The sequence below is a fragment of the Crocuta crocuta genome, unplaced genomic scaffold, assembly GCF_008692635.1.
Source record: "Crocuta crocuta isolate KB4526 unplaced genomic scaffold, BGI_CrCroc_1.0 scaffold443, whole genome shotgun sequence".
In the NCBI taxonomy this organism is placed as follows: domain Eukaryota; kingdom Metazoa; phylum Chordata; class Mammalia; order Carnivora; family Hyaenidae; genus Crocuta; species Crocuta crocuta.
In genome coordinates, this window is record NW_027529446.1 from 72,317 (window position 1) to 83,833 (window position 11,517).

Genomic DNA, 11,517 nt, shown 5'->3' on the forward strand with positions numbered 1-11,517 from the left:
GGCAGAGAGTTGGGTGGGCAGACCCCACGCTGCCGGCCGTGAGGATGGAGGAGGGGCGGTGGGCCAAGGATGTGCCCTCTCTGGAAGCCGGAAAAGGGGGGAGATGGGGCTCCCCGGGGTCCCAGCCAGCGGCAGGGGGTGGGTGGGAGGAAGGCGAGCCCTGCCCACGCCTGGGTGTCAGGACTTCTGAGCCCAGAGCTGTCAGAACAAGTGCGTGTGGTGAGTTAGAGCAGCGCCCCCATCCTGGAGGCTTGGATGGGGGCTGTCTTTCCCAAGCTCTGTGAGTCTCAGTGTCCACCCTTGTAAAACGGACACAAGTACAGCTCCCCTTCACTGGGTCACTGTAAAGATCAATAAATCATGCAATAGGCATCATCTGGTTTTATTATGGAGGTCAGGTGCATGTGGACACCCAGGAGATTCAGAGGAAATGAGGGAGGGAAGTGGGCATCCGAGAAGCTGCAGAGGGCAGGAGAGAGCGATCTGGAAAATAACAGGGACATACAAATCGCAGGCTGAATGTAAGCTAAACATTATTATTTTCCTTCTCATCCTCGATTTGGCCATCCACCCTGCCCTCCCGCCTTCAGGCCAAAACACTCAGAGCCAACAACACACAGGGTTAGGATGCACTTGGGTGTTTACTGGGAATGAGATCTGAGGGGCCTGGCCTGGGTCGCTCACACTTTTTTGGTGATGCTCTTGGGGGTGGCTAGCTCATACAAGCGAGGGGATGCCTGAGCCACCAGAGACGCGGGGGAAATGTGGTAGGGGTCGTAGCCCTCGTTGAGGTCTTTGCGCACTTTGGGCTTGGCCAGGGAGACAGTCCGGGGACTGGCCACTGCCTTCTTGGTGACATCCAGCACCTCCCAGCGCGGATCTCGGTCAGGAACACACCGGTCTGACTGGGCCTTAGGCACTGGAGAGGGCAGGAGAGAGGGACCAAGTCAGGCACTGAGGCCTCAGACGTGTCCCAAGTTCACAACAGATGCACACAACGTGGCCCAGCCACCTGCCAGAACACCACTGGGCCGCGAGCAGGACAAGGCGCCCCCACTCGCCGCCCCGCGGACAGACCCTGAACACACGACGCTCAGGAAGGGAACCAGACACGAGACGCCATGTGGGGTGTGAGTCCACGTGCGTGAAACGTCCAGAACAGGCTCCTCCATGGACAGGAAGGGGGGGCTGGTGGGGCCAGGAGGCAGAAGGGGTGTGACTTCTAAGAGGGACGGCGTTTCTCTTTAGGGAAATGAAAATCCTAAAATTGATTGTGGTGATGGATGCACAACCCTGTGAATTTACTAAAAACTTTTAAAAGTTTTGTATGTATGCTTTACTTTATTTTTTTACTGAGGTATGTTGAATTGTTCGCTTCAAAAGGGTGAATTGAAAAGAAAAAAAAAAAATATTTCAAATGGCCACAGGTCCCAGACAGGGGCACACAGAGCAGCCACCCAAAGGAGGGATCCTAGTGGCCGAGGGTGAGGAGGGTGCCTGGCCGGCCCCTTCACCTCCTCTTCCCTGCTCTGATGCCTCGGTGGGGAGGGGGCAAGCAGACGGGTGTGGGAGGCACCTCCTCTCCCTGGCTGCTGCTGCACGCCTGGTGGGGGCACCAAGGGCAGCTCTCCAGGCGAAGGGCCCCCTCAGGACTCGGCACCAGCCTCCTGGCTAAGGCTCCGCTGGGCTCCAGCTGGGCCTTCTCAAGACACACAGCTTTCTGCACTGGGCAGCATGGCTTCCACCAGCCACGTGTGACTACGAAGTGCCTGATTGGGGCTGCAGCTTTATTTGATTCAGTTCTAATGAAATCAAACAGCTCATTCAGAATAAGTGATAGGCTGATTTTAATTTCATTGAAGTAGCCACACGTGGCCAGTGGCTGCTGTCGAGGACTCACGGCTCTCAAGAGCAGAGGCCTGTGGCTCAGCCAGGCTCCCTCTTCTCACCCCCAGCCCAGGCNCGGTCACCGGTGGTCACTGCCTTAGCCCTGGGTCTGTGTGAGCGTCGAGACTCTGGGGTTGGAGGGATGCTACAGCCTCCTTTCCACACCTCTGTGGCCCAGGGCCTGTGTGCAAATGGAAACGGGCCATTTGCTTTCTCAGCAGATCAACCCCAGCTCAGTGGAGAGACCCCCGGTAAAAGAAAACGGGGTCCCTCCCACCAGGCAGGCACAAGTCCACGTGGGGCCTAGGCGGGGCAAGGTCACTGGGGCTGGACAGAGCTGTGCCCGGCAGATGACCTGTGAAGCGACCTGCCCAAAGAGAAAGGCTTCAGTGCTCCTTAGGGCTGGGAGGACCATGCCCAGACCCAGGCTTCTCTGAACGCTGAGAATTCAGGAGCACTCACGCCATCTTGACATCTGGGCTCTCCAACTCTGCCGAGGACATCTTGACAGTGGTGACAGCGTCCTCTGCCACACGGCACACCATGGACACGCACAGAGAAGCAAAGCAGCCACGGACTATGCCCACACCTGCCACACGTGTGCTGTGTCTCTCCTTAAAGTGCTGGTCACAGCGTCACAGCCATTGGCGGGTACAAGTCTGCTGTGTGAACAACACGGCCTCATACCACCCTTCCAAACACAACACACACACGTGTGTTTATATGTACATCTGAAACATGGATGCACAGATACACAAGTGTGTGCACAATTGCATGCATGTTTATATTCCAGATGTGACAGGAATGTGTCACGGTGTGTAACAGGGACAGAGAGACAAGATGGCCTAACGCAGTGGTGCACATACATTCTCACGTGTACATTCACTTAACTGTTCATTTAATGAATATTAAGGGAATGGATAAACGAATGAACAAAGAATCCCATAAGCACAGTTAAGAGAGACAGATCAAGGAAAGGTTATTTTGCCATGTGCTCAACAAAGGATTAGTGATCATCTTATATAAAGAGCTGCTCTAAATCAATAACAAAAAAAAGGGAAATAGGAAACTAGGAAAATGATAGAACAGAGTGAACCAAAATAGCCAGTCAGTCTCGCTGGTGATTATGCGCTTTGACACTGTGGGCCTGGCACGTAACAGACACAGAAATATACTGTAAGCTGTGTTAGAAGGTGACGGGCCCTGTGGAAAAGAGCAAGACGAACAGTGTGGGAGTTCCCAGGCGCCCAGAGGTGGGGAGCTTGTGGGGCGAGACAGGGCACTGAGGGGCCTCACCAGGGGAACCGAGGGGAGACCAGCCCTGTGGGAGGCGGAGGGGCAAGCCCTGCAGGCACCAGGGGAGGGCCTTCCAGGCGTGGGAAGGGCCGGCGGGGAGACACAAGGAGAGAGGAGTCAGGTCAAGGAAGCCAGGGGACAGGTCACAGGGTCCTGTGCGCACTGACAGAGGCAGGATCCCCGGGAGAGACATGAGCAGAGAAGGATGGAATCTGAAACAGGAAGGGTGGCGCCCAGGGTCAGGCCAGAGGCTGTTGCTCTGGTCCAGGGGTGGACGATGGGTGTCACAGGGCTGCGGGGGTGGAGGCAGCGTGGGAATGCTCGGAAGGCAGAGCCCACAGGACGTGGGGGGTGCTGTGGGAATGCTGGGCAGGGAGAGTGTCTGGAATGGTGCACGCAGGCCTGCATATACACGTGGCCACATGACTCCAGATCTGTGTGTACACTGTGTGTGCACACCCAGAAGGAAACACACCAAACTGGATTATCTTTGGTTGTGGGACTCCTTCTTAGTTATGCTCCTCTGCGCCATCCAGTTGCCTACAGTTCCTGTGTGGTGCCTTTGTCGTTGGGGAGCCAGGTACACATTTGTTTTAGTGGAAAGGGGAAGAATCAGGTAGATGTCATTTTAAAGCTGTCCTTGGACCTCAGCTTGGCTCTTGGGTTGGTGTCTGGCCTCGCACCCCACCTTGCTCTCCTGCACCCGCTTGTCCTTGCCAGGAGACCCAGTCAAGCCACACGCCCTCTCGGTTCTGCTCCTGGGGAGTGGTCCCCTCTGCCAGCCCCCAGGGGAGCCTGCACGGGCTGCACTATGAATGGTCCACAAGTGTCTGGAGCAGTGGTGTGCAGTCTGGGGAGAAGATGAAGGAAAGGGGGAAGTGCAAATCTAGAAGAGGCAGGCCTGGACCCAGGTCTTATGACTGCCCCCCTCAACTCCACAGCCCACAGCCAGTGGGGAAGGACACAGGAGCCTGATAAGGAGCCGAGCCCCAGTAGGACTACTTACTGGCCAAGTGAAGGAGGCGATTGTAGTCTGACATGTGTGGCGTGGGTTTTGGCATGGGGTCCCACTCTTCCAACAGGGTGGCCGGGGCCCTAGGCTTTGCCAGCTGTAGGATCCGTGTGCTGGGGATGGCCATCTGGGCTGCCTTGGATACATGAGACACCTAGAAACAATGACAAGGGAAGAATAAAACAGTCCATGATTCCTCAAAAGCCCCTGAGTCAGAAAGACCCCTTTAGTGTTCTAAAAAAAAAAAAAAAAAGGATTGGGAAGTTCAGCAGAGGATTAGTAGCTATCATATGTAAAGAGTTCCTTTAAATCAATAACCAAAAAATCAATATGGGTTTTTATGTTTTATATTACCGGGCTAATCATACAGGAGAGGAAACCTAAATGGTGAATAATCGTCTCTGTTGACCAGGGAAATATGAATTAAAACAACAAAACATTACTCCATGCCAACAGACTTGGCAAAAATGAAAAAGCCTGAAAAAATTACCACGCCCAGGCAAGAATATGGGAGGAGAAAAATGCTCATGCATGGCTGGTAGAACAGTAAATCAGTACAAACACTTTGGAGAGCATTTGTCTTTCTGAAGTTGAATATGTGCACCCTTGAAGACCACCATATAGAGAAGCCTTACACCAGAGCACAAGGAAATGAGTGATATTCACCGTGGCTGGAATATCATAGCAAACAGTGGGAAGCAACCGGGTTGTCTATCAGTAGGGGACTAGGTAAGTCAGTCATGCAGTACTCTCCACCAGGTGAAACAGTGTTTCTATATAAATCACATGCACTGATCTAGAAAACAAATATTAAAAGGAAAGCAAGAAAGTTAAGATGCCATGTATGTATATGGCTATGATTATAGTTTATGCGTCTATATAATAATAAGGTTTAAAATGATGGATATGAGGCAGAGCCAGAAAGAGCGGGGATGATGGAGAGGAAAACCCTGGCAGACATTTCACTGAGAAACTTGACCCACTTGCTCCATAGATAACTTCTTAGTGTTTTCCAGAGAGTCCAAACACAGCCACAATTGTCTGCTTTGATACTGTACATCAGCCTACACAAACGCAGCACCTAGATGGAGCTCCGTCAGCTGATGGCTAATCATTGTCTGCCCCCGCCCCCCAAAAAGCACACACAAGCATACTCTTCCCAGGCTGCCCTCTCTTTAGTATATGTCCTGCCCCCCTTCTCTCCTGGACTAGCCCCCCAGCCGGCTCCTGCACATGTGCAAACAGTCTGCCTGCAAATGAATCAAAGGGTGGGAAAAATAACGTTCAGAACGTGTCTGAACGTGACCAAAGGAGAAGATGAACAGGCCACTTCCGCTGCCTCTGGAGAGGGAGGAGGAAGCAAGGGTCATTGTCGAAATGTCTTATCCCTTACAGAGGAGGAGTAGGGCTAAATAAGCCTGTCAAAATGTCGGAGTAGGTCCAGGAACACTTGTGACTGGTGCCAGTGTATTTGCAATGTCACACGTCATACGAAAGCCCTCTGCACAGTACAATTTTAGCAGGAACTTGCTTGGAAGCAGGGGTTGGCTGAGATGACCTCTAAAACTTGAGTCCCTTTCCCCTTAAAATTGTCTGCCTTAAAAATCACAGATACTACTCCTATCAAAGACATCTTGGTGTTTACAATGTTATGTTCCATCCAACCCTCCATTTCCTCTCTCCTTCCCACTCCCTGTCTCCCCCTCCTCCTTCTTCCCCCATGACTGACACGGCTCAGGCCTGACTGCTGAGCTGGACATGAGCCCAACGCCAGGCCTGCCTGGAGAGGTGGGCAACAGGTAAAGATTCACCTACCCACGCCTTTGACGAACACTGATTCCCATTCTGCGCCTCGCCTACGGTAGGACAAGCTCCGGATACTGCCGTGAGAAGCGAGAGAGATGCGCTCCCTGTTCTCAGGCTGCCCAGAGTCTGGCAGAAGAACCACCTGTCCAGCCAGAGACCGTGCTGGGGGCTGGGAAGCTGGCTGACGGTGGGCAGGAACAGGAGGGGTGGAGGAGGAGAGGAGGGTTCTTGAGTACAAAGGGGCTGCGTGTAGATGGCAGACGAGTCCCTAGCAGCAGGGCCTAAGTGGGTAAAGGCTGGAGGACATAAGGTAAAGGCTGTTGACGGACCTGCAACGTCGCCCAACAAGGCAGGTGCGCGAGGGAGGGAGGCGGGGGGCACCAAGCCTTGCGGAGGCCTCACTCCTCGGCCTGGGGATGTGGACTCTCCCAGGGACTGGGCCGTGCCAGGGTCAGGTGCACAGAAGGGAGGAGGGGCAGGGCAGGAGCCCAGAAAACAGCAGGTGCATCTCCAGGTAAGAGGTGGGTGGGACCGGTTGAAAGCACAGTCCTTTGCCCTCCTTTGGATCCTGGTTCAACCAAATTGACCATAAAAGGCCTTTTTGGGGACCACTGGAAAAGTGAACACAGACTGAGAATTCTGATATTAAGGTATTATTGTTAATTTTTTAGTGTGATCATGGTTATTATGGTTGTCAGTTAGAAGTACATGCTGAAGTGTTTGTAAGAGAAATGGTATGACGTCTGGATTTATTTTTAAACATTTGGGGGGGGCTAGAAAATAACCATGTGGGGGCGCCTGGGTGGCTTAGTCGGTTAAGCGTCTGACTTTCGCTTAGGTCATGATCTCGCGGTTCCTGGGTTCGGGCCCCGCGTCGGCCTCTGTGCCGACTGCCAGCCAGCTCAGAGCCTGGAGCCTGTTTCAGTCTGTGTCTCCCTCTCTCTCTGACCCTCCCCTGCTCACACTGTCTCTCTGTCTCTCTCCTAGAAATAAATAAAAAACATTAAAAAAAAAAAGAAAGAAAATAACCATGTGAAAAAATCCATCAACATACTCTTTAATGCACATTAAAACCACCGTGAGATACCAGCTTCAAGGCAGCTTTATTTGTGATAGCCCAAACCGGGAAGCAACTCAGACATCCTTCAGTGGGCGAGTGAATATAGAAGTTGTGGTCCATCCGTGGGACGAAATATGACTCAGCACTAAGAAGGCATGAACTGCTAACATGCTCAAGAATCAGATACATTAGCTGAGCAGCGAGGGCGGCTGCAAGCTCATTCCCGGCACTGCAGAGAATCAGAAGCGTGGGAATGGAGGTCAGTCTGGCCTTGCCAGCGGCAGCCTTCTGAGCGGGCAGAAGACCAGGCCCTCTGAAATGGGCATGCTGATGCCCACATTTGAGCGGAAGGCCTGGGCTCCACCCTGAGCCAACGTGAGTGGGGAGGGTTGTCCCTGAGCAGGCTTCAGGCAAAACAAAGCTCCGTCCTGAGCAGACACTGGTGAGTCCTGTGTGTTCAGCTGAGCGTTGACGTGCAGGCCACTCTGGAATCTGTCCATCCTTTCTGCTGCAGACCTCCGGCCCCCAGCCCACGGTTGAAGGGGGCGCTCCAGAGGAGACCAAGGCACCTACCTCAGACATGTTTATGCTCCAAATGTTGTTCCGGATCCTCGGAGTAGCCAGTTCCCTCAGGCGGTTAGAAGCCTGGTATTCCAGGGTCGGGCGAGGAATGGGCCAGATGGAGGTGGTCCTAAGGGACATCCACATTTGAGACACCAGCCCGACCAGGGGCATGTCTGTGTGCTTCTGTGTGTCGTCATCTCTTCTCAACCCATCTCTGATTCAGGGGATAAGGGGCAGCCTCCTGGGGCAGCAGAGGGCTCTGAAAACACCTCCAGGAAGGGATTCATTAAACAATCCCCAAAAGAAGGTTCCTCAGTGTTCTCAAGGATAGAGCTACCCTCTCCCAAGGTCACCCCAGCTCCACGTGCAATGGCTGTCTTCCCATACCGCACTTCCCTTTCCCCCTCCGGGTGACAGCACCTCCCAGGGCCTCTTCCCCACACCCCCGTCAGCGGGGTCAGGAGAGAGGGATAAAAGTGTGTGTCCCACACTCGCCACGGGAAGCCGGGGAAAGTGCACTTTGGAGGCCTGCACCTCCTTAACTCATGTCAGCTCTGCCTGTGCCCCTGAAATAAAGCCATGTTTCATCTCTCTAAGACAGACTCTTCATCTTTTCTCATCTCCGAGGTTGGAATGCAGCTTATAAATGCCGTCAGCGAAACGTCAGAAGCTCCCCTGCCTGCATGTGCTCTGACACAGTTATTGGCACTGAAATGGCCTCAGCTGAGTTATGTGCATTCTTGGATTTACAGGTATTAAGTCTAATTGTAGTTTGCGTTATCTTCAGATTACACTATGATGCAGCATTAAAATGAAAAGTTACTGTCACAAAGACAGGCGTAAAGACAGCGTGTGGAACTTGTCAACATCTCTGAGTCAAATAGTGATTCAAAACATTCAGACACATTTCAGCTAATTTATTTTGATTTTTATTTTCCCTTTTATGTGCATAAAAATAGGTAATTAAAATCTACATCTAAATAACTCTAAAGATCACTTTTAACAAACATGAAAGTTTTAAGTGATAAGAAGGAATTGTGTTAAAAGTTGTATGTAAAGTAATGCCTTAGGATTGCTAGCTTTTGGGGGCCAAAAAAAATCCATAATGGTGATAAGTAACATTTACTGAGCACTTGCTAGGTCAGGCACTATGCTAAGTACCTTTTGTGGATGATCTCCTCCTCCACCCATCCCACAGGTGGAAAACTGTGTCTCAGGAGTCAAGACTTGGGCCCATGGGCCTGCAGCTGGGGATAGCTCTGCCCTGTTTGAAGTCAGGTCATCTACTCCTAGGACCTAGACTCTCCTCATGCTACACCCTGTCAAGGGAAGGGGGAGGTTTTTTGCCACACTCTGCCTTCAGGGTGCCCACCTAGCCTTCCTTTCCTTACCTGTTGTTGTTGAAATACTCCGAGTAGAACCTTTTAGGTCGAGCTAGTTCCTCTACTCGGCGGGTCACCGCTATGCAAAATAGGAAACAGACCCAACTTAAAAACCTGCCCACTCTCAGGGGTATCCTTCTTGCTGAATCTAGCGTTCCACTGGCTACAGCAAACGGCACAAGATGAGGCACTGAGTGCCTAGAGAGCTGAGCACCAGTTATCTTGCAGAGGAGTGACTTTTGCTGCCCCCATCCTGGGGACAATGGTCTCAGGGGCCTGAAGCCCCTTACTCAGGACGCACAGGATGGGAGCAACAGGGCTGGAATGGGAGCTCAGGCCCATCATCAGTTCCTCAACAGAGCTCAGTGTGGCTCCAACAACCCACTGGCTGGGAAAGTGGATTTTGGCCTGCAGTTAGTACAGGCCTAGGGTTTACAGGGGCTTCGTGTTCACTGTGAGAAAGATTCTAAACCCCCAAGAAAGAACCTGCTGTATTACTTCTCTCCAGGAAGAGATTTCTTGAAATGTTTTATGTGAAGGGATCCACTTCTCTCAAAAAGTATAGAAAACATTGCAGAAGAGAAGGCAAAGAGTCTTTTAGTAAATTTAATATTATCCCCCATTTTGGCTGTAGTGCAAATTGGGATTCCCCCTGGAGAGTCTGCTCCATACCCCTCACCCCAGGACCAGCCTCCTGAGGCTCTGGCTCCTCAGCGAACTGAGGCCAGAGATGAGACACCTGGGGGAAGAGGGTTGGGGGATGGGAAGGAGCAGTAGGGAATTCTAGCCTAAGGTTAGGGCTAGGGAAGCCCCAAGGTCTCCTTAGTTGGAGCTAGGCATGAGTTGGAGTGGAATGGGGGTGACCCAGCCCCAGAAGGCCAGGGACAGCATGTCACACAGGGTGGTCAAGCACCAAAGCTGGGACAAGAGCCACCTCTGGCCAACCCCTGAGCTAGGTGACCCCTGATGGAAAAGTGGAGGTGGTGGTTGGGCTCAGCCTACCTGGTACTGTGATTGTGAGGGTGGTATCTTCAAGAAACCTCTCCGTCCAGTACACAGAAGGCCTGGAATACACCGAGGCGTGGCTCAGGATGAAGGAAGCCAGGGCACAGTACAAAGACAGTGAGGCACAGGCAGGGTGGTTGGAGGAGGGAGGAAGGGAAGACAAGTTGAGAGGATGTGGAGAGGGGCAGGTCAGAGAAGCACATGGGAAATGTAGTTTATTCTGAGCTGGGCTGATGTTCAGAGAAAGGGGAGGTGGAAAACCAAAAGGTGCAGCTAAGGGCAGAGCCCAGGGGCCTATCACAGGAGCAGACCCACTCCTTGGCTGGGTGGACTGGCGTCCAGAACACCAGAGTTGAGTTGGGGAAGGCCCTTGGGGTAAGGAAACCCTCCCATCGGAGGGCCCTTTCCCCCAATCCTTGCCCCTGGAGAGGAGGACAGATCCCCCTGTGGCAGGAGATGGAGGGGCTCCCTGGGACTCACCAGCAGACACAGAACTGCAAGTTCCTCTGGCACGGGGTCACCCAGGCATAGCCCTTACAGCAGCACCCCATCCTGTGATGAGAGGGCCCAAGCCCCTGCCTTTGCTCTGTGGCTCCATTCGCTCAAAGGCCTCACTGTCCTTGGGCGGGTTCCCAGAGGCCACCCCAGTCTCCGGAACCCTGACTTCTCGCCTCCCTCTGTATCTGCCCCCAGGTCATCATGTGAGTCACAGAGAGCAGTGGGGCCGGGGCTAGCCCGGGGATTCACGTGGGGCAGGGTGCCCTCCTTGTGGGCCCCCGCCCCCTGCCTCCAGTGAGGCTTCCCACAGACCTCACCTGTCTTTCAAGACTTGCCAGTCGGTCTTGGGCTTTGCCAGCTCAAAGACCCTCCTCCTCCTCTTCCTCCTTCTGGCTGAGGAGGCGCTGGGGAGCCTCTGGGTGATGGACAGCCGGCTTTGGGAGAGGGGAGTGGTAAGCGGGTAGGGGGTCCCTCCTCACCCTCAGAAGGGGCCTCCCTGGGGGCGGGTCTGGCGTCGCAGACCCCTGGGTGGAAGTCTTAACTCCCAACCAGCCAGACGTGTGACCCCATCGGGTCACCGCCAAGCCGCCCTCTGTGAAATGCAAGAGACCTGTTTCCGGCTCATTAAACCTCACGAGCATGCATTAAGTGCCGACTGTGTGCCAGGCCTCCGGAAACCCGGGGCCTGGGAGGGATTGGAGGTCCGGGGCGCAGACGCCCGCCCGGGCGGAAGCCCTCCCCNACCGCTGTCCCGGAGCCGGTGCTCCTGGGCGCCCCAAGTGCTTCCGGGGACTTGGGGCACTTGGAATGGTTTCAGCTTCCGAGCGGGGAGACGCTCCCCGTTTCTTTCTCTCTCTGACTGAGCCTCCACTCCTGACTTCTCAACTTTTTTTAGGTTTCCGACGCTAACCCACCCACCACCTGGACAGGGCTGTGTTTGCTGTCGTCTGCCCCCCAGGCCGCCCCCGGGCCGCGGCAGGGGCGCATGGGGCCAAGGTGGGGCCCTT

At 53.6% G+C, this 11,517-nt stretch overlaps 1 protein-coding gene across 1 annotated transcript in view; it reads right to left on the bottom strand.

Moving 5' to 3' along the window:
- Window positions 1-350: 350 nt before the first annotated feature.
- SPMAP2 (sperm microtubule associated protein 2) overlaps window positions 351-11,517 on the bottom strand; it is an 11,937-nt gene continuing 770 nt past the window's right edge. Inside the window, exons 2-9 of the mRNA XM_077760580.1 lie at window positions 10,828-10,944; window positions 10,493-10,564; window positions 10,010-10,071; window positions 9,017-9,086; window positions 7,635-7,752; window positions 4,190-4,349; window positions 685-919; window positions 351-483 (exon numbers count right to left, since the gene is read on the bottom strand). Coding sequence (XP_077616706.1) covers window positions 351-483; window positions 685-919; window positions 4,190-4,349; window positions 7,635-7,752; window positions 9,017-9,086; window positions 10,010-10,071; window positions 10,493-10,564; window positions 10,828-10,944 — 967 coding nt within the window. The remainder of the gene's footprint in view (window positions 484-684; window positions 920-4,189; window positions 4,350-7,634; window positions 7,753-9,016; window positions 9,087-10,009; window positions 10,072-10,492; window positions 10,565-10,827; window positions 10,945-11,517) is intronic.